This window comes from Lissotriton helveticus, chromosome 6 (genome assembly GCF_964261635.1).
Source record: "Lissotriton helveticus chromosome 6, aLisHel1.1, whole genome shotgun sequence".
Taxonomy (NCBI): domain Eukaryota; kingdom Metazoa; phylum Chordata; class Amphibia; order Caudata; family Salamandridae; genus Lissotriton; species Lissotriton helveticus.
The window spans coordinates 153,638,942-153,662,812 of record NC_136067.1 but is presented as its reverse complement, the minus strand read 5'-3'; the positions used below and the strand labels follow the sequence as shown (position 1 = coordinate 153,662,812).

Below are 23,871 nucleotides of genomic sequence, written 5' to 3'. Positions count from 1 at the left end.
TTCTAAAGGATCAGTCGCAAATGGTCCTATTAGTGGATTGTGTGTCCAAGAAAGGCGCTTTGCCGCGATCAGTCCTGCAGGGCTCGGTGTTGTCCCCCTGCTTTTTAATATCTCATGTCATTTAGCTTTATTCGAGATTCACTCATAAAAGCGTTGAGATTTACAAGCATTTAAAAATACAGATCTAAAAATATATAAAAATAAGAATAAAATATGATTTAAAATACAAGTTAAAATACAATCAAAAAAGTAAAATACGTCTCAATTGCTATTTACATGTGACGTGTAAATTACGAGCACTCGTTTAATGCATTGACTAACAAATCTAAAACATTTTTTGCAGACAGAGTTAGTCATCATTCAGTATCGTAGGGCCCGATGTAGGTCGGTCGGTAACGGCCGAAAATCGGTATTTTCGGCCGTTACCGATCGGTAAATAGGTGATTGGCATGTAGGGGGCTTTATTTTACCGAATCGGTAAAATTACCGATTCGGTAATTTTACCGATTCGGTAAAATAAAAAATCGGTAAATTTACCGAATCTGAGCCACCCATATGTAGGTGGGACTCTTCAGAGTCCCAGGAGCCTTACCGAATCGGTATTTTACCATCAAATCCAATTTGATGGTAAAATACCGATTCCGGTGTGCATGCACATATGTGCATGCACACCTATGCCATGTGACAGGCAGACCTGCCCTTAGGGCATGTATGCCTGCCACATGGCACCCGAGCCTGTTTTGGGGGTGCCAGAGGGTGTCAAAGTGACACCCCCTGCACCCTTGTGAAAATCGGTATTTACCGATTCGGTAAATACCGAATCGGTAATGCCCATTCATTCCTATGGGCTTCAAAGCCCATAGGAATGCATGGGCATTACCGATTCGGTATTTACCGAATCGGTAAATACCGAAATCATCCGATTCGGTATTCCAGCACATCTGGAATACCTACATGTCGACCCCATAGATTTACCGATTTTTAATTACCGAATCGGTAAAATTCGGTAATTTAAAATCGGTAAATCTATTTCACCTACATCTGGCCCGTAAAGCTTAAGTCTAACCACCCATGCCCAACCTAAATATTTGGCAGTAGCTACAAAGATCAGTGGTAAAGTGCTAGTGCATATTATTCTTAGGGCTACAGTACTGCTCGTAGTGCCAAAAGACTTACATAATGGAATTAGCCAGGCTCGCCTTGGCAATTCATATGCCGGGCAAGCAAATAGAAAGTGGCCAATAGTCTCTTTGTGATCGCTGCATGAGGGGCAATTACTACTGGCTCGATTGTCCCACCTAACAGTCAGAGACCTAAGGGGAAGGGAACCAGCTCTAAGTTGGAAAAAAAGCTTCCTGTCCCCTGGTTTGTTAATTACATCCCAATAGGGCTCTAAGCATGGAATAAGTTTTGCCTCTAAGAATCTTCCAGCCATAGAAGTAGAGTCTACATCATTCCAATCTCGGAGAGCCACCTTTTCCCAGTAAATTTCCTTGATAGTTGTTTTGGATGGAAATTCTGCATTCGCCGGGTTTTCCCATAGGATTTGCAGGCCTAGTGCAACCAAGGTGTCTCTAAATTCGTTCAGCCACCTTACTTTATGGAAGACATCAGATTTAATAATGTCCAGGAAACCTGTCGCATAATGGAGGAGCTCCGGAGTAGTCCAGATCCTCCGCCAGTATAGGACAGGGCGGAGCCTTGCTAGATCCTGAATGGACTTCCTTCCCAGGTCATACCTCAAAGGGAGCAAGGGAGTACTCACGGGAAGTCCAGTGATGCTTCGGAAAAACTTGTTTTCGGAAGTCATCAGGGGCTTCAGTTTCTCATACCCCCACAACTCAGCCCCATACAGCGCTGAGCTAAGAGCCTTAGCCTCGTACACCTGAAGTACGGGTTTTATTGGTTTAGTTAGGGACCTTTTGTGCTCCAGATTAAGGGCTCCTGCAAGTTGCCTATGCCTTAATACCGCCATATCTATGTGTTGTGACCATCTACTGTCCTTTGCCACAAAAATCCCTAGATATGTAAAAGCATTGACCACCTCTAGTGGACGACCATTCAAGGTGATCTTGCCTTTAAAACTACGATGGGGATTAAAGACCATAAGCTTGGTTTTAGCTATATTCATTTCCAATCTGTGGTCCACACAAAATTTGTCAAAAATGGGCAGGGCATGCTGTAGACCACTCGGGGTCTTTGATAGGATCTATTTGCAGCCACTCGTGGAAGAGCTGGCAAAATTAGAATGTCTTGTGTTCAACTACGCCGACGAAACGCAACTAATCAACAGCTCTACACAGGTACAGTCTAACGTACAGAATATCTTCCGGTCCACTATGAAGTGGATGACCACCAATTCACTGAAGGTAAATCCGGACAAGACAGAGGTATTAGTTATTACCACAGGGGGCAACCCCCGGTCCAACTCCTTCTGGCCACAAGAGCTAGATACTACTCCGATACCGATGCCAGTTGTGAAGAGCTTGGGCATCAGGTTGGACGACAGGTTAACACTGAACAATCAGGTGACCGCTGTGGTGGGGAATTATGTGGGCCTTATGAGGCAACTCCAGAAACGTGTACCCCTCCTGTCCTTTTCCACCATGCATACCGTAGTGTCAGCACTAATTGTGTCATGACTGGACTACGGTAACACGCTTTATATTGGGCTATCTGATAAACTATCAGGGAAGCTTCAGGCGGTTATGAACGATGCAGCAAGATTAATCTTCAAACTCCCTAGGAGAGCACATGTTACACTACTGCTGCAACAGCTTCACTGGCTTCCACTCAAGCAGAGGGCTAGGTTCAAGGGCCAGTGTATTGCACATACAGCCCTGCACAAATGGCACGTGACTGCATCAAGGAACGGCTGAAGAGTTATGTGCCAGGGCGATGCCTCCGTTCATCCGAGGCAAGTCTGTTGGCCATTCTGCGGTTTGATACAGCCACCTTGGGGGTCGAGCTTTTTCTGTGATGATACCTCAGCTTTGGAACAAGCTACGGGAAAGCTTGCGTAGGGAAGTTTCCCTTCTCTCCTTCAGCAGGAAACTAAGGACTCTTTTGTTTATTCAGGCTTTTGGTTAAGCCTCAGTTAGATTGATTGAGTTTCGGGCAGTGTTGCTCTGGTAGGGTTTTACGTTTCTCACAATTGCATAGAGAGCATTGGTGATTTGGCGCTATATAAATGACAATAACATAACATTTTAATTAAGTGTTCTCAGTATTAGACAGTTCCTATTTTCTTATCCGATTAAATCTTGATTGTGGATGTGACCTTAGTTCAAGAACGTTCTTTTTTTTTTTAATCAAGTGTGCACAAGTTAAACAGCACATTTTTATATCATGTAATGGTTATAATTAACTACATGACTAATAAACATTGACATTGAGCTCAATAGCCTCTTTATGTATATTCAACACAGTTTTTTCCACTTCCTACTGGTCTTTCAAACAATGTTTTTCAATAATATTAATTCACTGGTACCCACCTTTAAAAAGGCCTGGGGTTCTCTTGCATCTAGGATCACACATATCTTTCAGGCTATTGCTGTTAAGTACCACTGAGGCATATGTTGTCCTAATTTTCTTTGCTTAGGCTTTTGATTATTTCAGCTACAATCTGTTCATGTGTGAGCACGCTGTTTAGCTACAGATTTATTAAAAATATAATTTTTCCTAATAAAACATATTTTTTCGCTTTACCCGGAATGTTGACATTTCCTGGACTGCTGGGTCTGAATGTCACCTGCTTCTTCACATTTCCAGATGCTGCGTCTTGTTGTCTCTTGCTGGTACCGTGGGTCTGGTTGTCATTCTTTTTAAACTTTTGATATTCGGGCGAATCATTTGCTTTAGCGGCCATCTTTAATGTAACGTTTACGTAAAACACTGGTGCAACCTCGAGCTCTACTTCTTTTTGCTTTTTGATGTCGACCAGCACCTAGTTTGTTGGATTAAAAGTCATTAGGGTAATTGGTTATACATAATACATTATTTTAAGAAATTATTTTTATTATATAGATGATATTTTATAAGATAGGCCTCATTATCAACTGTAATAACGACAGAAAATTACCTCTGTTCTTCTTGGTTCTTTTATCACCAGTAAAATAAGATAAACAACAACAGAAAATGTATGTTCTGCTTTTTTAATCTACTGCTGATTTATTATCAATGAAGTGTTTTTAGTGCGTATTTGCATTTAAAACTTAGATGAAGGTCTTTTTTTGGGCTATGCTATCCCGAAGATTACTGAATATTACAAATACGTTTTAATATCCTTTACAGTACTCCATGACTAAACCAAAGACCTGATTCCTTAACTCATCAAACATAAAAATATTCCACACTGCCTACTCTACTCCTGATGTCCATACATTATTATCCCTGCTCCGTAGCCTTCAAATCTAGTTTCCTAATGGGAGGGAAGTGGAAACTGAAGAATACTTTTCCATTTCTAGCGAGGAGACTGAGAAAGCAGAGTGTTATATATTCTGGTCGACATTGCCTTCAGTAGGGATTCCAAAGTATTTTTTTTCCGTATTTCTGGATTAAAACCATTTGTTTGCCAATTTTTCTGCATGCGGTCTTTCACATTAAAAACTAAATATTTGACCCCCTTCTAAGTTGTTTTGAGTAAAAAAAAAATGCCAACATACAACGACCACCAAAGTTGCAAGGAAAATGCTTTGAAAGTTAATTAGTGAGATGGCAGTTTGTTTTCATCAGCAACCAGCACTCATGAGAACACAACTTTAACCCACTAATAAAAATGTATTTAACTGCCTCACAAAATTATCCAGGGCACAGATGGTCCTCAATTCCCTTGGAAGGTCATTATACCATATGACTAGCATCACCTTGATCATTTTATCATTGATAGTTCTGACCATAACTCTTGTGATTTTGAGACAACACTTTCTCTGGGATCTTGACATCCTCCCCGAGTCTTTTTCCCAAATGAATGGCTCTCTATGGTGACAATTTTATAGAGTAATTTAAAGAACAAAATTTGATCCTGTTAATAATGTGGAGACATTGTAATCTCCCCTGCATAGCGTCTACATGATCTCACAAAGAAAAGCCTACCACAGTGCAAGCTGCCAAGTTGTGAATGTCCTGAAGCCAGCTAAGGATAATTTGAGAAGCCCCAGCAAAGATAATTCAGCACATATCTAGGCCTGATATTATTATGTTCTAGAAATCATGGCCCGGTTTTATTCAGATAAGAAAGGCTTTAACGTAGCTAACTTCTGGCTATAGAAGCTACATGGTCAAGTCAAAAAGCTGATATTATTCTCAAATTTCAAGTTTGACAATCAAAAATCATGCCTAGGACTTATGTTCTGTGGGGCCAGACTTATTTCAGCCTTGCCTAATTTCCACCATCCATCACTGTGTTTCATTTTCCTCACCATGTGCTGTGAACATATCAAAAGTAACTCAGTGCTGATGGCATGTAAGGTAACTAATTAGCCCTTATTGAGTCCATTGACTAACTCTAATAAAAGCGCACAATCCAGATTATAATCCTCAATGAGGGGAAGCATATACACTGGCTGGCTAGGATACCCACTCAAAATTATCAAGCAGCCTAAAATCTTGATAGATGTGTAATTTTTACATGTCTTGTGAAAGTGTATTATGGTGTATATGTTTTATGTAACATCTACAATTTAAATGCTGCTTTGATACTGGTGGAATTCTTGGTGTGCACCCGGACATTTTCTGCGGAAGGGCTTTCAACATGGTGGATATTTCTTAATGCTGGTGCTTTTGTTGTCCCTCCCAATACCTGTAAGTGTGAATAGGGTGGTGTGTGCTTGCTGATGAGTACACTGATATGCAGACATCAGTCTGGTGTTTGATTGTTTTCCCTAAGGCAGTGATTCTGTCGAAGGGGGAAGGAGTGCGCATTTTGTGCAGTACCCGACAACCAGATAAATGCGTTCAGGGGCCATGTGTTTTGTACCAGTAAGGAGCAAGATGGAGTCTTTCAGCTGTATGTTCATTGTTGCCATGTAGGCTCTTGTGTGCTGGATGTGAGTTTTCTCTGGTGCGTTGTCTCAAAGGTGGGAAGGGAGTGTGATAATGCAATTTTCTCCAAACCCAGATGAAATCCATGGGTCATGGGTTCAGTTTCTCGCATGTCAAATCAATGCCACCCTTTTTAGTGTGTGATCATGGTGTTTGCATGAGCCAGTTGTGATGTCTAAACTGCATGATACCATGTGCCACAATGGCATAGGTTCCTTAGGTTAAGCACACATGACATGAGCAAAGGAAGCTCTACTCTGTATCCCCCAAGTCCCCAGTGCACACATCTGTGTCTCCTTACACATTATTCCAGGCCTGAGTATGCAGATTTTTTAGCTACAGCATTTATGCCTGATTATGTGTGGTTTGGAAACTATTTGCTCTCAGAATGGCCTACTCAGGAAGTGTAGTGAGCATGTAGCACAATATGGGTGTAGCATGTACCCCAGAAACTCAACATTAGTTTCACCCAAGTTAAGAACCATAATTTAGCACAGAGATATGCCCTGAAACAACACCTGGCTATAACTGGATTAGTTACCTGGGTATTTCAGCACCCTGCTCTACCAAGGTACACCTCAAATGCACTGGGGAATGTCAGGTGTGACTGCAAATCCTGGATTTGAACCTTGTAGTATCTTAGTCAATGATGGTGATGTCAGGCCTCGGGAGACTTTGGAATGATAGGTATGTCAAGGTGGAATATGATTGTGAAGAGAGCAGCAGTTGGCCAGAAAAGCTGTTTGGAGCTGTTTGGGAAGAAAACTAAACGTAGCCCTATTGATACCATTTTGGTTGAGGGAGAACCAACCAAATTACTCATTGACTCTGTTGCAAAGATCATGATTGTCTCAAAGATGTTTTTCCAGGAGAAATTAGAAAAGAAGATTGAATTGTTAAAACCTGATATTACCCCATATGCATACGGGGTGAGCGATACGCCTACAAGGTTATTTTAAGGGACTGATTGAGTATAAGGAATGACATGTCTCGGGCAAGATTTATGTCTCTGAAAAGGGGGACAGTATCACAAGTTGGATACATGATAATGATAATGATAATGATAATGAAATTTATAAAGCGCACGAATACCAAAATGGTGTCTCGGCGCTAGAACCATGAACAGACACCCCGCCAGCCCCCCTCACTGAAACAACCAGGTATTCAAATTTTTTCTAAAGCCCAGAAGAGAGCTAGCCTTACTAATTTCTGGTGGCAGCATGTTCCACAGCCTAGAGGTGCCGTGTTGGAAGCTCCGTCCTCCCCAGTGCAGAGTTCGAATCCTTGGCACTGCAAGGAATTTTGCCCCTGAGGAACGGAGAGATCTGCCTGGCAGATACCAAGCAAAAAGCTCCCTCATGAACAGTGGACCCTTCTGTGTCAAGGCTTTAAAAGCCACACAGAGTGCTTTAAATTGATACGCTGCCTCACTGGGAGTCAATGAAGCTTCCGAATCTCTTCTGAAATGGATGTGTGCCGGGGTAGACTCAGCAGTAGACGAGCCGCCGAGTTTTAGACAGCCTGAAGTTTTCTCAGGCACTGCGTTTGGGCGTTCAAATACAGCCCGTTGCAGTAATCCAACTTGGACTGTATCAGGGAGGCGATGACCACTTCCCTGGTTTCCTCCGGAATATAGGGAAGTACCTTCCTGATTTTTTTTATCAGGAAGTGAGAGGCAGACACGATGGCATTGGTTTAAGGGATAAACGTAAGCCTATTGTCTATCGAAATGCCCAGGTTTTTTGTGATCTTGGTGTCATGTTAGACCCCAATTGTGATCCTCCCATTTGACTTAAGGAAAGAGTGGATTTCGTTCTAGAGAATGGTTTGTCTGAGGTTGATGTTGTTGGTGAAATAAGGAATGACTTTCCTAATATGTTCAGAGGGAATCTTGATTGCTTGAAAGATTATCAGCATGAAATGTGATTGGTGGCAGGGGCTCAACCTGTAAGTTGTAAGGTTAGGAATATCCCCATACCCTCAGAGATCAGAAGGAGATTGAGAAACGTAAGGCTGGAGGGATGATAGAGGAAGTAGAGGGAACAGAGTCGCTTGCACCGGTGGCTGCAGGTTGCAAGGCTAATGGCAGTTTACGACTGTGGCACCTCTACCAGAATGTCATTAATGATAGGTATCCTCACCCCAATATTTCAGAATTGTTGTTACTTGGGGGTGCAAAAGTGTTTAGCACCATCGATCCCACCTAGACCTATCACCAGGTTGAGCTGAAGGGAATCTTCCAGAGATTACACAGCATTTATTACCCCTTTGGGTACTTTTAGATATGTTTGACTGCCTTTTGGTTTGGTATCAGCGGCATCGGTTTTTCAACGTGTCATGGAAAAAGTACTAAATGGGGTTGTGGGTGTCTGTGTGTATCAAGATGATATTCTTGTCTTTGGCAAGGATTTGGAAGAACATAATGTCCATCTTAGGGAGCTTATGGGTAGGTTGGGTAGTTCCAATCTTATTATCAATGCAGATAAATGCAAGTTTGCCACTACTACCACTCATTATTTGGGTCACACAATCACTGGTGATGGGATAACTCCCAAAGCTGAGCTGGTTAATACCATTGAATGCATGTGATCTCCCTCTTTGTGGAAAGAACTCATGACATTTTTGGGGATGATTGAGTATTATGATAAATTTGTGGAAAATTTTGCAGAATTGAGCGTCAACATGAGGCAGTTATTGAAGAGAAGTATGACGTTTTTGTGGGATGAAACTTGTGAAAGGGAGTTTGTGCTTTTGAAGGAAAACCTCAGTGCAGCCCCCAAATTCAAGAATTTTGGTCCTCGGAGGAAATCAGTCATCATTACTGATGCCAGCCTTAAGGGTTTGAGCACAGTTTTGCAGCAGGAAGGCAGTGATGATGGGATGAATACCATCATGTTTATTTTTCACGGATTGAAAGAGGCTGACCCAGGTATTCAGTGATTGAGCAAGAGGCTCTTGCGGTGTTTTGGGCCATCCAGAAGTTGAAGAAATGTCTGTGGGGTGTGAAGTTTAAGGTTAGACCTGACCACAAACCCCTCTGTGAGATTTTTACGAAGAAGGGGATTTACTCAGTTTCAGGGGGAATAACCAAGTGGGTGATAGCTGTGCAAGAGTTCGATTTTGACATGAAGTACATCCTGGGGTGGAGAATGGTATTGTCGACAGGTTATCCAGGTTGGTCTAGAAAGAGAACCATGGACAAAGTGATGCTGATATGCTTGATGAGGAGGCTGAGTTTGTGTGTGTGTTGGAGAATAATGTGATTTCAGAGGAGCAATGGCGTGAAAACTTGGACTCTGATCCTATGTAACACATTTTGGGGTGTGAGGGATGAGTTGAATAAATGTTGTGCTCTTTTGTTTTGGGGTACTCGGCTAGTGCCTCCTGTTAATTGATGTGAACAACCAATGGACTTGGCTCATAAATCTCATTTGGACATGTCCAAAACAAAGAAGAGATTGTGTCAGTCGTATTGGTGGACAGGAATGGACATACAGGTTCAAAGGAAGATACAAGATTGTTTGCCATGCTCTTTGAGTTAGAAATCTAAAAAACCTAGGGTACAGCCTATGTTGGTGAGACAACGTCCCTCTGGGCCATGGAAGGAGATTCCTTTGGACATCCTTGGTCCAATTCATAGCGAGGGTCATCAAACCTATGTGTTGGTTGTGGTGGACTTCTATTCATGGTGGCCTGAAGTATGAGTGTTGAAACCAAACAAGTTGTGGGTTTCTTGTGCAGTCTCATAGCAAGTGAATGTATTCCTGAAACTCTTCTAACTGACAATAGGTTTCAAAGGAGATGGAAGAATATTTGAAGGCACGTCGCATAGCACACAATAATTGTGCACTCTATCCTCCTGAGACAAATGGCATGGTGGAACAATTAAACAGGGCTCTCAAAGAAACCATTATGCTTGCAAAGACCAATTCTTTGAAGTAGAAGGAGGAGGTGGGAAAGAAAATTGAATAGTATAGGTTGACACTCCATTGCACAACTGGGAAGTCTCAGTTTGAGCTGTTTAGAGGGAGACACCCTATTTCCTTGATTGAGCCTTCTTGGGCGAGGAATTTTGAATTGGAAATAAGGGGGAGGGAGTAGAGCTGTACAGCCCTCTGGTGAAAAGGAAGTAAGAAAAGTGTTGGAAAGAACATTTTATTTTGATAAGAGAAAAGCTGTTAAAAAACTGTGGTTGCTGTGGGTGATTTGGTAATGATCAAAAGTCCTGGGAGAGCTGGTGAAGGAGCAAAATGTTTAGAACTTATCAAAGTTATCAAAGTTTTTGATACTGCTGTGAAGACACAAGATCATCACATTTGGAACCTTGGCAGAGTGGTGGTGTACAATGCTCCATCTGAATTCTCTCTTAAGGGAAATTGGGGAGGGCCTTGGGAAAAAGAGGGGACGTTATTGACCCTCAAGGGAAAATTGGGCCAAGAATGTCTTGTTGAGAAGTGAGAAAACTTGAGTATTTGAAGGATTTTGTTTAGAATATGTCTTGTATTTAATACTTTCTTACGCTTACTGTTTTTACCTGTTTCACTCATGAATTGTATTGATTTCTCAAATGTCTTGAGTAATTGAATTGTTTATTCACTTATTATTTTGGTTTTTATAATTACATGTATATAGTTTGTTTTGTCTGGTTTGTTAAAGGAGGGAGGTATGTGGTATCTGAGTCAATGATGGTGATGTCATGCCTAGGGAGACTTTGCAATGATAGGTATGTCGTGGTGGAATCAGAATGTGAAGAGAGGAGCAGCTGGCCAGAGAAGCCGTTAGGAGATGGCTCGGATCCTCTTATACTGGAATAAAGTAACCTTCTCAACATGCCTGCTGTGGATTCATTCATTTAATCCCTGCTTGAAGAGAATCTTACACAACTAGTAAGTGTTTTTTGCCTCAACTTCATCTTGAGCTCCCATACTTGGTGTTCACTTCGTAACTGTTACAGAGAATAGGACCATAGAAAGGCCCTGCGTTTGCTATGCACTGCCTGACATACATGCAGCAGCACTGACGAGAAAGTAATGTAGCTGCATGACATCAAGGGGAAGCACACTGTACCCACGCACACTGACAGTTGTGGGGATGGTGCCTCAAGAAAAGAACCTGCAGAAGGAACCACTGGATCTAGAGGCCAGCAGCTTCTGGATAGGACTTGAGAAAATTAACACCTTCAACAAAAGAGCGTTGAAGAAACCTTGTGATGGAGACTGTGAACTTGGATTAAGAAAGTAATAAAGTCAATGGACATTGAGGCTGCACATTGTCGAGTATGGACTCAACAGAGGTAGAAAAGTGCCTCCTGGGTGCTGAATGGAAACACACCCCTGACAATAAGTGCCATTTCCAAACTTCAACCTGTGGGCATTTAATGGCCTATGTAATGATGTTGGCATCTATAAGGGCCGTGCAGCATTCTTATCTTTATGCACAATCAGTATACACTACAGGAAGAATAATGATTTATAAAAGCTAGGAGGAAAATGACCTTTTTGAAATTATATGTGGAATTAATGGAATGATTACATGTTAAAGTTTAAGACAACACTGGCATGACGAAGCAAAGGTCCATTCCCTTCCAGGAAAAATAAATAAATAGCAATGCATTGTTAAGACAACATGAGTGAAACAAAAGACAAGCACTCCTGGTGTATGAAACAAAAGACAGTAAGTTATGATGAATTACAGCAGAGTTCCCAGAATGGATGAGGAAAAGACAGGGGCAAGACGAAAACATTTAACCACCTAGGCTTCCACTTCTTCCTAGTAGATCACTGGGCATACAGTTTTCTTCATGGTTAAGGTTTCCTTCACATTTTTTCTACATCGTGGTTGTCCATAATGGAGCTGAGAAGATTGTATCCATGCTCCATGTCTGTCCGTTCTCTAGTCTTGCAAAATGACTCCCTACCCATACAATCCTCAAGAGAGGAGTGCAAATAGAAGGTTTACCACTGTGGGCTTTGGGTTGCTTGACTTGCACTATATTTCCAACTTTACAAGCTCTGAAAGTACCCCTTTATGGTTGGCAGAGAGATCTTTACTCTTGCTTTGATGGCCATGCACATTCCCCATGATGCTTTCACTATCAACTTCATCAATTGGATTTAACCCCAATCAGGAGGGTGCTAATTTGGTTGACGCTTTCCTTCTCTTTAACGACCCAAAAAAGGGAAACTTTTATTAACAAATGTGGTTTGCTATGGTATAACCCAGGCATGTCTTGTAAGTCAACTTTACCAAGAATCCCATCAACCTGTATAGCTGTAAACACTCCTTTATGATACGGTTTATTCTCTCAACCATCCTATTTGCCCTAAGGATATATAAAGTAGTCTTTTGATGTAACTTTACCATTTCACTTAAAATGTTCATGTGATTAGATGAGAACTGTTCACAATTGTCAGTCACTCTGATCTCATCTATGGCCTCTTCCCTCAAAAGTTCAATTAACACTTGTGTAGGAGTGTGGTTCACAACTTTGTCCACAACCCATTTAGGGCCTCATTATGAATTTCCCAGGATGGTAACCCCAGACAGGATACTTCGCCAGGCAACTACGTCTTTCCTGGTATGTCTGAGCTCGGAATTATCAGGTCTGCAAACTCCAGACCCGATAATTCATGGGCAAGAGACATCATAACTAGACTTTTCTGCAGAGGTGCATGGGGTGTGGGTAGTTTTTGCAACTGGTCCTCGTCCGTCTGCGTCTTTCAGCTGGGTAGAGCAGAACAAGGACTGGCAAGCTAAAGTAAAAAGCAACCTGCCCTCCTACAATCCTGACCCCTTTCCACCCCACCAAGTGAGACAGAAAAGACCTGTACTACATTTACCACCTGCACTAAAAAGTGGTAAATGTTTGCAAATTTGGGTCCTTTATTTCCCCAGGAAATCATGCGGAACTGGACCTAATATTACTGGGGCCAGATATTTTTCGAAAATAACTTGCAATCCCAGTTATCTAATGTATTTGTATTTGTATTTGTATATGTTATTTGTAGAGCGCAACTATCGCTCCGAAAGGAGCATCCTGGCGCTGTAGAACTTTCATGTACGTAGGTGGAATTATATGGCAGCCATAACAAAGGGATCGGACAGACTGAAGATCCAAGTTTTCAGTTGTTTTCTAAAGACTGATTTTTCTCTAAAAGTCTGAGGTCCTTGGGCATTGCATTTCATGCCTTAGAGGCCAGGAAAGTCAAAGTTTTTCCTCCCTTGGTTTTATAATGGATTCTAGGTACCGTCACCAGGTTGCCCCCTGATGATCTCAATTTTCTGTGTGGATTGTAACAAGTGAATCTCTTGGTAAGATACCTCGGACCTGTGTGATTAAGAGCTCTAAATGTTATCATCAGAATTTTAAACAGGATCCTTTTGTGCAAGGGTTACCAGTGTAGGTTCTTAAGGGCCTGAGAAGCTGAGGCGCGTCTCGGTAGTTTCAGAACCAATCTGGCCGCAGCGTATTGCACGCTCTGAAGCTTCTTCAGTGTTGCCTTCTTTCCCCCGGCCATCAATCCATTACAATAGTCTAGCCGGGAGAGTATTAAAGCAACTGCCACCGCCTTCCTAGAGTCCATTGGAAGGAAATCGAAGAACTTCTTTAATGATTTAATAATGCCGAAGCAGCTCCCTGCCACATTTCTCACATGCTGGTCAAAAGTGAGGGTTGAGTCAAATATGACTCCCAAATTTCTGGCTGATTCCACAGCCTGGGGCGGGATGGGCGAGCCATCTGGCCACCATTTGCTGGGACAAAAATGCACATTTTTCCCTAAGGGGAGAATCTCGGTCTTATTTGAATTACATTTTAAGTGGTTTTTATCCATCCATTGAAATACTTCTGTCAGGCAGTTTTTTAAATTCTGTTCTGCCTCATCCGAGTTCTTTTCAAGGGGCACAATTAATTGGGTCTCATCGGCGTATGAAGTGACTAAAATGCCGTATGACTCAATTAAAGTAATAAGGGGAATCATATAAATATTAAATAATAAGGGGCTCAAAATCGAGCCCTGAGGGACTCCTGAAGTTACCTTTTTTTCCTCTGAGAGGAAGGGGCCCAGAGCGGTGATTTGAGATCTATCTGTCAGAAATGAGATAATCCATGCTAGGGCCATGTCTGTGATCCCATTCTCTCTCAGCCTACTGATCAGTATAGTATGAGAGATGGTGTTGAACGCCGCGGTGAGGTCTAATAGTATCAAGACGGCGCTTTTCCCTTCATCTTGCAGAAACTTAATTGAATCAGTAAGCTCAATGAGAGCAGTTTCAGTCGAGTGCCTGGGGCGGAACCCTGATTGTTTGGGATGGAGAATGTTATGAGTGTCTACAAAGTCTTTTAGCTCACGATAGACCATCTGTTCCGTTATCTTGCCCGGGACTGGAAGGAGGGATATTGGACGCAAATTAGACAGGTCCGTTGGGGATTTAGTGGACTTTTTCATTAGGGGTTTAAGTATTGCTGTTTTCCAATCTAGTGGAACCGTTCCTGAACTAAGTGAGGTGTTGATAATTTCATTAATGGTTGGATTAATCACATCAATTATCTGATGGAGTATCCGTGGAGGACATGAGTCCGATGGAGCCCCTGATTTACAGGCCAGAATTGCGCCCCGGGATTGGAGCAGCGATACCGGCTTAAATGCCCTAAGAGAGTGAGCACTGGTCTCACCCTTATCGGAGTTACTCATCCGGAGAGGTGTCGAAAAATCTCTCTGGATCTGTTCAATCTTCATCTCGAAATAGTCTGAAATTTGATTACAGAAAGTTAGAGAGGGCGGGATTTCAGGCTGAAGGGATTTAGGATGGGTGAAAGATTTGACGATGGAAAAGACCATTTATTGTTTTTGATGTGCTTCTTTAATAGCTTTTATATAATATTCCTTTTTCGCTATTTTAATGCTAGAGTGATATAGTCTTCTTTGTTGGATGTAGAAGGCTTTGGCTGTATGGTCATACGTTTTGCGCCACTTTCGTTCACTTTGCTTACACAATAAGTGTTTCTCAGCCAATATTGGTGAGAACCAGGGTGCATTATGTTTTCCTCTTCGCTCTTTACCAGGTGGACGTTTTGGCAGTGCCCGTTCTTTAGAAACCTGGGTCATCCAGGTGTGGAAGAGTTTGTTGTCTTGTGTTACGTCTCCAGTCATAGTCAGGATTTGTGATTGGTGGATGGGAACACCCTTCAAGCTTTCCTCCACTGCCCTCCAACTAACATTCATAGGAGGTTGATGGTTGACCTGCATCGACTTACGAATACGACAAATACAGATATTAAAAGGAATAAAACTGTGGTCTGTCCAGATTTGCGGAATAGGTAACTGGACCTCCAGAGGGGGGAAATTGGAGCAAACACCATCCAGTGTGTGCCCAGCGCAGTGAGTGGGTGCGCCTACCATCTGGTGTAAGCCAAAGATCTCTAAAGTCTGCTGAAGATTGAGGGCTTGGGCATCCGTTTTAGATTCTAACTGTAGGTTAAAATCACCCAACAGTGTGAAATGGGGGTAGCGTAATAAGAGCTGTCCTAAGGAGTCACTCAGTGAGTCCAAGAATGTGGTAGCACTTCCTGGGGGGCGATAGATTAGACCTCCAGAAAAAGAAGCATAAGCATTTAGCATGATGGAAAAGCCAATGCTTTCTGCCCCTTTAAGGGAGTCTATATTGAACGTATGAAACTTCATTGTGGATCTAAGAAGCACGGCTACCCCTCCCCCTCTTCCCTTTGGCCTATCTTGCCTCAGAATGGTAAAACCAGAAGGGAGAGCGGTCGCGAGATCAGGGTTGCTATTATCATTCAGCCATGTTTCGGTAATAAAAAGGATATCCAAGTCCAGATCAAGGATTAAATCCTTGATGTCTTGGCTATGGCTGCACATAGAACGATGCATTAATAAGTCCCCCTTTAAAGATAGAAGTTCCCATTGGGGGCATATCAGGAAGGCATATTATTTCCGGGGATGGCCCGGGTATGGTGCATTTACAGGTGTTGCATGAAAATGGGCCCCTTATTTGTTCCATGCTAGTGGCAGATGGACTGTTCTTACAAGGGTTCAGTGTGAGAAGTTCACTTGCCTGAAAAGTAATGGGAAGAGGGATTTGGTCATCAGGTCCTGCGCCTGTGGGATAATGGGGATATACAACCTAGTATCATTAAATCTGGCCCCAGTATCTCCCCACGGAGATATCTGAGAAATTGGTATGGTTCCTTTAGACGAAGGGGCCACAACGTATAGTCTGTGGTGTGACCGAGGGCCGCACTGTGGGGGTAAGGGGTCCTGGGTGGGTCAGGGATTGTGTAAGGAAGTCTAACATGTTTTTAAATAAACTGGAAAACATTTATTTGCAGTTTAACTAAAGTTAAGTGGTCCAGGACACCACAGTAGGTACTTCATTTGACCTGCAAATAAATGATTGCCTGTTTATTTAAAAAAAATTCTGAATATTAGTCCCCAGCAAGGAAACAGGAGCTTGTGCTACTGTTCACCGGGGGGGGGGGGCACAGGTATAGGTCAAGCGGGCTACACGCGGCCCTGGGCCGTGGTTTAAGTATCACTGCCTTAGAATCATAGCTAACAAGAACCAAGATAATTCTTTCTTCAGGTCCCATCGTTTTCACTGGTTCTATGATATTTAAAGCAACTGTACACCAGAGTCAGTCAGGCACTTCTATGGGACTCAATGGAGGTTTGTTGGGGACCTTAACCTTATCGCTACATGTACAAAACACAATCCCTTACTTTGTGATCATGGAATCCATTTATTCTCATCAATTACGACTCCTAACTCTACTTTTAGTTAAGACTTCGACCCAATTGGTCTTAATGCACTAAATCAACTAATTTCTCCCTCACGGTTGAGGGCGTGTGATTTTTATACCCTGTGCTAGTCTACCACCCTGAATGCTCAACTCATCCTTAACTTCCGAATATGTGTTCCATGTTTCATTTAACTCCAGTTTGGAAAGTCAATTTCAAAGGAGGAACTCCTTAATAGGTTTCATGATTTCATTGTGCTCTTCCACTTGATATCAGTCACTTTTTTAGACCACTTAATGTGACTTCTAGGCCAATATCTTTCAAGTTCTTCTCCATGGGTAAGCGGGAAAAGCAGTCAGTCGCTAGCTCTCTTAAGCTTGGCAGATAGTCCAAGAAAAATTGTAGCCTACTAGCCACGTAGAAACTCTGGGGGTCGTGCATACTGATACTTTGGGGGTGAAAGCACGATTCAGCCACCTGTGATCCATATAAACCACAAATGCTAGACTCCTTAGGAAAAATGTAAAATGTTTAATGGCCCAAAAGCATGCTTAATCTTCTTTTTAAACTACTGAGTAGTTATTTTCTGAATCTTTTGGAGATCGTGAAGGAAATGCTATCACACTTTTTTGTCATCAATGACTTTCGATAAAGTAGCCTTCATCCATTTGGTGCTGATGCGGTTGGTTAAGATGTTCTTCCTTCTAAAGTCAAAACATACTAGAGTAGGTGCTTCGGAAATCCCAATCTAAGGTGAAAGCATTTTGGGTCTCCGGGTCCAAACATACTATACATTCTTTTTTAAGAGCTTTCTGAAAGAGTGAGCAATATTTGGAAACCTTTGTACACATTAAGAATATAATTCTGCAGGCCTTAAAAATAATTTAAATTTTCTATGTTATCGCAGCTTTGACTAAACCAACTTTGCGTTTCTCGTTGAACTTTGAGATTGTGTGTCCCCGGTAGGTGGCTGATCCTACCCTCAATCTGGAATTTATCTCTATGTATGGCCAAACCGACTTCTATTAATCTTTGAAGAACTTCCTTCAAATGCTGCTGTGGTCAAGGACATCAACCCCCAAAATTAAGAAGTCATCCTGAAAGCAGCCAACTCCTCAGATGCCTTTCAGAATCTGCTTGTTGATGCACTGGAAGACCATGGGGGCAGAAGAAAGGCCAAAGTGTATGTGGCAGTATCTGAAGACACTCAAGGGTGCAATAAAAGTTGTGAAATGTCTAGAGTGAGAAAGGAGTTGAACCTGGTAGTTAGTAGGCTGCAGATAGGTCAAAAATGCTGAAACAAGAGGCTTCTCTATTTAAATGAAAGCCCTAATATTGGGTAAGGGGATGGAGGGCAATCCAAATGGTTCAGTTTAAATTCTTTGAATCAAAACGCATAGTTTGAAGACCCCATCTTTCAACTTCTGGACCAACACAGAGTGAGTAAGCCAGACAAAGGCTTGAATGGGCTAAATTATCACTTCTCTCATAGGTTTACTGATATCTTCTTCAAGTGGTTTCTTAGTTAATTTGGGAATTGGGTGAACTTTGTGAGAGATAAGATTGGTCTCTTCTTTGAACCTTATTTGTTACTTGAAATTCTTTAAGTGACAGAGATTGACTAAAAATACTTCATGGAATTCACTGCAGATGCTATTATCACTTAGGGATTTACCTATGAGTAAAACATTGTCGATACATGTTGCGGTCAAGATATATGCTTATTTGTTTTTGATGCCCCCAATCCAACAAATTAGATTCTTGTTTAGTAACTACGCTCTACCTAAAGTGACACATCTCTAAAATAAAATTCACATTGTGTTCATACCAAGAAGGGGAATATGATCTTTGTTATAACCACCCTTAAGTATCACATGTTCAGATAGAATATACTCATTATTAATAAAAGTTTTGTTGAATACATTGTCATGGATACTTGCAAAGGGCTACTAAGAGTTAGCAAGAACTTTGATTCTGTGGTCATCTTCTAGGATCTTGCAAGATGGAAGTGATACAGTATTAATGTCATCATGCACATGAAAAAATAATTTTTCAGTGTTCATTCCTAAACTCTTCGCAGAAGTAACTAGTTTGTTTTGGGATGTCTTACAGACATTGACACAGTGTTCTTTTCTCCCACATTTTCTGCATACACTGCTTCTGGTTGGGCAAGCATTGCCGTTGGCTAAGTGGCTGGAATTTCAACAATAAAAACAATATGCTAAGGAGTGTCTCTGGGACTTCTTAGACATTCACAACCAATGTCACTCACTTTGCAGACTTCTTAACCCTTGTCTTTAATTTCATAAACAGGTTGCTCCCTAGGCCCTTTTAATTCTGTTACATATTCAGCCATGTATTCAACACTGTTGGCTAGCTCGAGAGCTTTCTTTGCATTGGAGTGACTAGCTAGTAACCTCTCTTAGATTTTGGGGTTACTTGTGCACCTAACAAATTGGCCATATATAAATATATATATAAATGGCAGTTCATACCTGCATGAAGAGGAGCTGTTACTTCACCAGCCTCTCCGACCCTGAAGTCATCGGTTGTGCGGGGCAGAGAGTGAGGGAAAATGGACACCACACCTCATAGCCCAGAACATGTGGGGCAGTTCCTGCCTGGAAACGCTGCAGGTCGGGTCTCCAACGGGAGAGGAACGAACAAACCGACCAAACGGAGCCACAAGCCAGCATTAGAGAAATACTGCATGCTGGATGATGCAGTCCTATTCAGGGGACAACAGGTGACTCCGTGCCGTGGTTTCCAGATGACCATAACTACTTTAGTGAGATGGCAGCATACAAAAAAGCTAAATCGGAACTGCAAACACCAGTGGCAACTTTTTACCAAAAGGCATTTGATAAAGGACATTACCGAAACACGTCATGCCTAAATGTAAATAAATGAAAATGGTGAACCTTTTTAACCCCGCTTTGTCGCCTCATAATCTGCCTCGCAAGATGGAGATTAGCCTTGGGATAAATAGCGTGTGCTTGCAACACCCGAGGATGGCCCTCCCACAAGTGTCATGGGAGTCGCTATGGATTTGCGTAGACTCCCCGACCGCCTCACACTCCAGTGATTCCAGAGGACACGCTGCCAAATGGCAGTTCATACCTGCATGAAGAGGAGCTGTTACTTCACCAGCCTCTCCGACCCTGAAGTCATCGGTTGTGCGGGGCAGGGAGGTAGGGAAAATGGACACCACACCTCATAGCCCAGAACATGTGGGGCAGTTCCTGCCTGGAAACGCTGCAGGTTGGGTCTCCAACGGGAGAGGAACGAACAAACCGACCAAATGGAGCCACAAGCCAGCATGAGAGAAACACTGCATGCTGGATGATGCAGTCCTATTCAGGGGGCAACAGGTGACTCCGTGCCGTGGTTTCCAGATGACCATAACTACTTTAGTGAGATGGCAGCATACAAAAAAGCAGCATCGGAACTGCAAACACCAGTGGCAACTTTTTACCAAAAGGCATTTGATAAAGGACATTACCGAAACGCGTCATGCCTAAATGTAAATAAATGAAAATGGTGAACCTTTTTAACCCCACTGTGTCGCCTCATAATCTGCCTTGCAAGATGGAGATTAGCCTTGGGATATATATATATATATATATATATATATATATATATATATATATATATATATATATATATATATATATATATATATATATTACCTACTGGCGGTCGCCAGTAGGTATATATAGTTAGGATTTTTTCTCTATGGGTTTTTTGAAAATTCTATGTCTAATAACTTTGGCGTTTGTGGACGGAATTGGCTGAAATTTTCAGGAAAATGGCACATTTTGTTTCTGAGCAGCCCTTGAAAATTTGGGGGGGGTTCGTCCAGTGGGGGCCGAGAAAAAAGGGGGGTCCCAAAACGCGTTTTTCCCATATTAATTTCCATAGGGCGGTTGGCCTCACTTTTAGCCCGAACGGCTGAATGGATTTGCACGAAACTTGGCAAAATTGTAGGGACTGGTAGCCCGATGTGCCTTTTGTAGGTCTCAATATATGTGCTCCAGTGGATTTTGAGAAATTAACGTTTAAAAAAAGATATATATCTGTAACAGAGGACTGGGCAGCGGCCCAGGACGCTTACTTTTCGCGCAACGGAGCTTTGTGAAGCGAAGCTGATTGGTTCTCCGGCGTCTGTCAACATTCCAAACAGTCCGTAGCGGCCGCCATCTTGTCTCTCGGTAGGATCGAGAGACAAGAGGAGGTCAAAACAAAGGGGGAAATAACTATAAGGGGGCATAGTAGATCCTCGCTGACCCCCTAGGTTTGATGTGGAGGTTTTAAAAGGGCCCCGCGGGGCAAAAAAAATAAATAATAATAATAATCGAACGGCTGAATGGATTTGCACGAAACTTGGCAAAATTGTAGGGACTGGTAGCCCGATGTGCCTTTGCTAGGTCTCAATATATGTGCTTCAGTGGATTTTGAGAAATTAACGTTCAAAAAAAGATATATATCTGTAACAGCGCACCGCTTCGCGTACTTTTCGCGTTACGGAGCTTTGCGAAGCGAAGCTGATTGGCTCTCCGGTGTCTGTAAACATTCCAAACAGTACGTAGTGGCCGCCATCTTGTCTCTCGGTAGGATCGAGAGACAAGAGGAGGCCAAAGCGAAGGGGCAAATGACCATAAGGGGGCATAGTAGATCCTCGCTGACCCCCTAGGTTTGATGTGGAGGTTTTAAAAGGGCCCCGCGGGGCAAAAAAAAAAATAATAATAATAATCGAACGGCTGAATGGATTTGCACGAAACTTGGTAAAATATTAGGGACTGGTAGCCCGATGTGCCTTTGCTATGTCTCAATATATGTGCTTCAGTGCATTTTGAGAAATTAACGTTCAAAAACAAGATATATATCTGTAACAGCGCTCCGCTTCGCGGAGATAAAATTATATCTGTATTACCTAGCTGTTGCTAACACCAGTTAGCGACGGCTAGTAGGAGATAGCGACCATCTTGGGTCCCACTTTGCATGTGAGTGATATTTATCACTAATGACATGCAAAGTGGGCATGCCAAGATGTTAGCGACTGGAAACAGTCGCTAACATCGCTATCTCCTAGGGACTGGTAGCCCGATGTGCCTTTGCTATGTCTCAATATATGTGCTTCAGTGCATTTTGAGAAATTAACGTTCAAAAACAAGATATATATCTGTAACAGCGCTCCGCTTCGCGGAGATAAAATTATATCTGTATTACCTAGCTGTTGCTAACACCAGTTAGCGACGGCTAGTAGGAGATAGCGACCATCTTGGGTCCCACTTTGCATGTGAGTGATATTTATCACTAATGACATGCAAAGTGGGCATGCCAAGATGTTAGCGACTGGAAACAGTCGCTAACATCGCTATCTCCTATTATCAACTTTTGGAAATATTCGAGATAAGCGCGAATATCTCCAAAAAGTAACAGCTGCCCTGAGCAGTTCTTAGCCATGTTATCCAATGGGAGGTGGATAACATGGCTAAGAGCATTAGCTCGGTAATGCATGAATATCGCTGAGTTTTCAGCGATATTAATGCATTGCGGTCGTTTTTTATCGTATTTGCGATAAACCTTGATAATAGCAAGGTTTATCTGCGATAATTTCTGACGGTAAAAAAATCTTTGCAATGCATCGTTAGGGATAAATATCGCTTAACTTTGGTAATATGCCCCAACGTCTGTTAACGTTCGATTCGAAGGAAATCAGGAATTGTTGAAAAACATTGTGTGCGCCATCTTGTCTTTTTTCAAATGCCACACTTTTGTCGTGCACGGCAGCCATTTTAGATGCCTTGACCAGACCCACTCTGTGCACGCTGTCGATCCTTAGCATGGCTCCCCACCCTCGCAAGCATCTCACCCAGGCAGTGGTCACCCCCGCTCTCTGTCTTATGCATGGGTAATAAACCTCCCCCCATCTGTGCTGCTCTTCCCTGAGAATCACACCCTGTGCCCGCCCGACACCTCCCTTTCGCCCTATTCACTACCGCACCCTCTGACACTCCTTTTCCTCTGTGTCCGATTGTCCAGGCCGGTCCTAGGCTATCAGCTAGCCCTGCAGATGTAGTTTATGGCCACAGCTGTAAAGAATCACCCCTCTTCAAAGGAGTTATAGTAGATCAAGGCCCACACTCGATGAGATCCGTCACAGCAGAAGCGTTGCTATTATCTGAAAACCATCCTGTATTGTGATTGGGGAGGGGACCGAGCGTGAAGCGGAAGATTCCAGGGATGACTCTTTGTACATCAAAGTTTTTACAATTATGTGTCACATTAAAAATATATAGCACTCCGACAAAGTAGTAAGATTATAAAACTTTAATAATTTATAAATATATACAAGAAAACAAAAATAGTAATAACATATAAACATTTTTAGGGAAAAACAACGAAGTAGCGGTCGGCTGTGCGAATAGTCCCAACGCAGCACAACGTCCAGATTTCCGGCGTGGGGCGTCGCGGGGGGTGGGTCATCAGTAGCAAACTGTTGTGCGAATAGTTCCAAGGCAGCAGAACGCGCCGAAATCTAGATGACACGAAAGTGATGTCTAGTAAGTTGCCACCCAGCAAATAACGGCGTGGGGCGTCGCGGGCGGTGGGTCATCAGTAGCAAACTGTTGTGCGAATAGTTCCAAGGCAGCAGAACGATGGCACCAAGGTGATGTCCAGTAAGTTGCCGCACTGGTTTTGGTATCCTACAATGCTGCTCCGAATAACGGCGTGGGGCGCCCCGGGGGAGGCGGCGTGAACGGGCCTCTCCAGGTGGAGTCTCATCTGTTTTAGTGGGGCGCCCCTTTACCGTTTCAGTTGCCATTCCGTCCGCTTTTGGTCCACTGTGTCAAAATCCGCCATTCAGCTGAGTTGCGCCCACTCTTGCGGTGCAGCGATAGGCGGCTGCCACAGGACTCTCAAAATGGCGGCAGGCTCTTTCCTTTTTGGGCGTGGTCCACTGAAATGGCCCTGGGACACCTTGGAAATCGGACGCTTGTCTGCTAGGTCTTGGACCCCATTCTCGAAAGCGTCCCCTCCGCCTTGAGAATTCATCAAAAGTTTTGGG

The 23,871-nt window shown here is 42.8% G+C and overlaps 1 protein-coding gene across 1 annotated transcript in view; it reads right to left on the bottom strand.

Annotated features, from left to right (window-relative positions):
- DNAH14 (dynein axonemal heavy chain 14) overlaps positions 1–23,871 on the bottom strand; it is a 1,144,348-nt gene that overhangs the window by 954,614 nt on the left and 165,863 nt on the right. Inside the window, exon 14 of the mRNA XM_078647362.1 lies at positions 3,709–3,946. Within this exon, the coding sequence (XP_078503488.1) occupies positions 3,709–3,946 (238 nt within the window). The remainder of the gene's footprint in view (positions 1–3,708; positions 3,947–23,871) is intronic.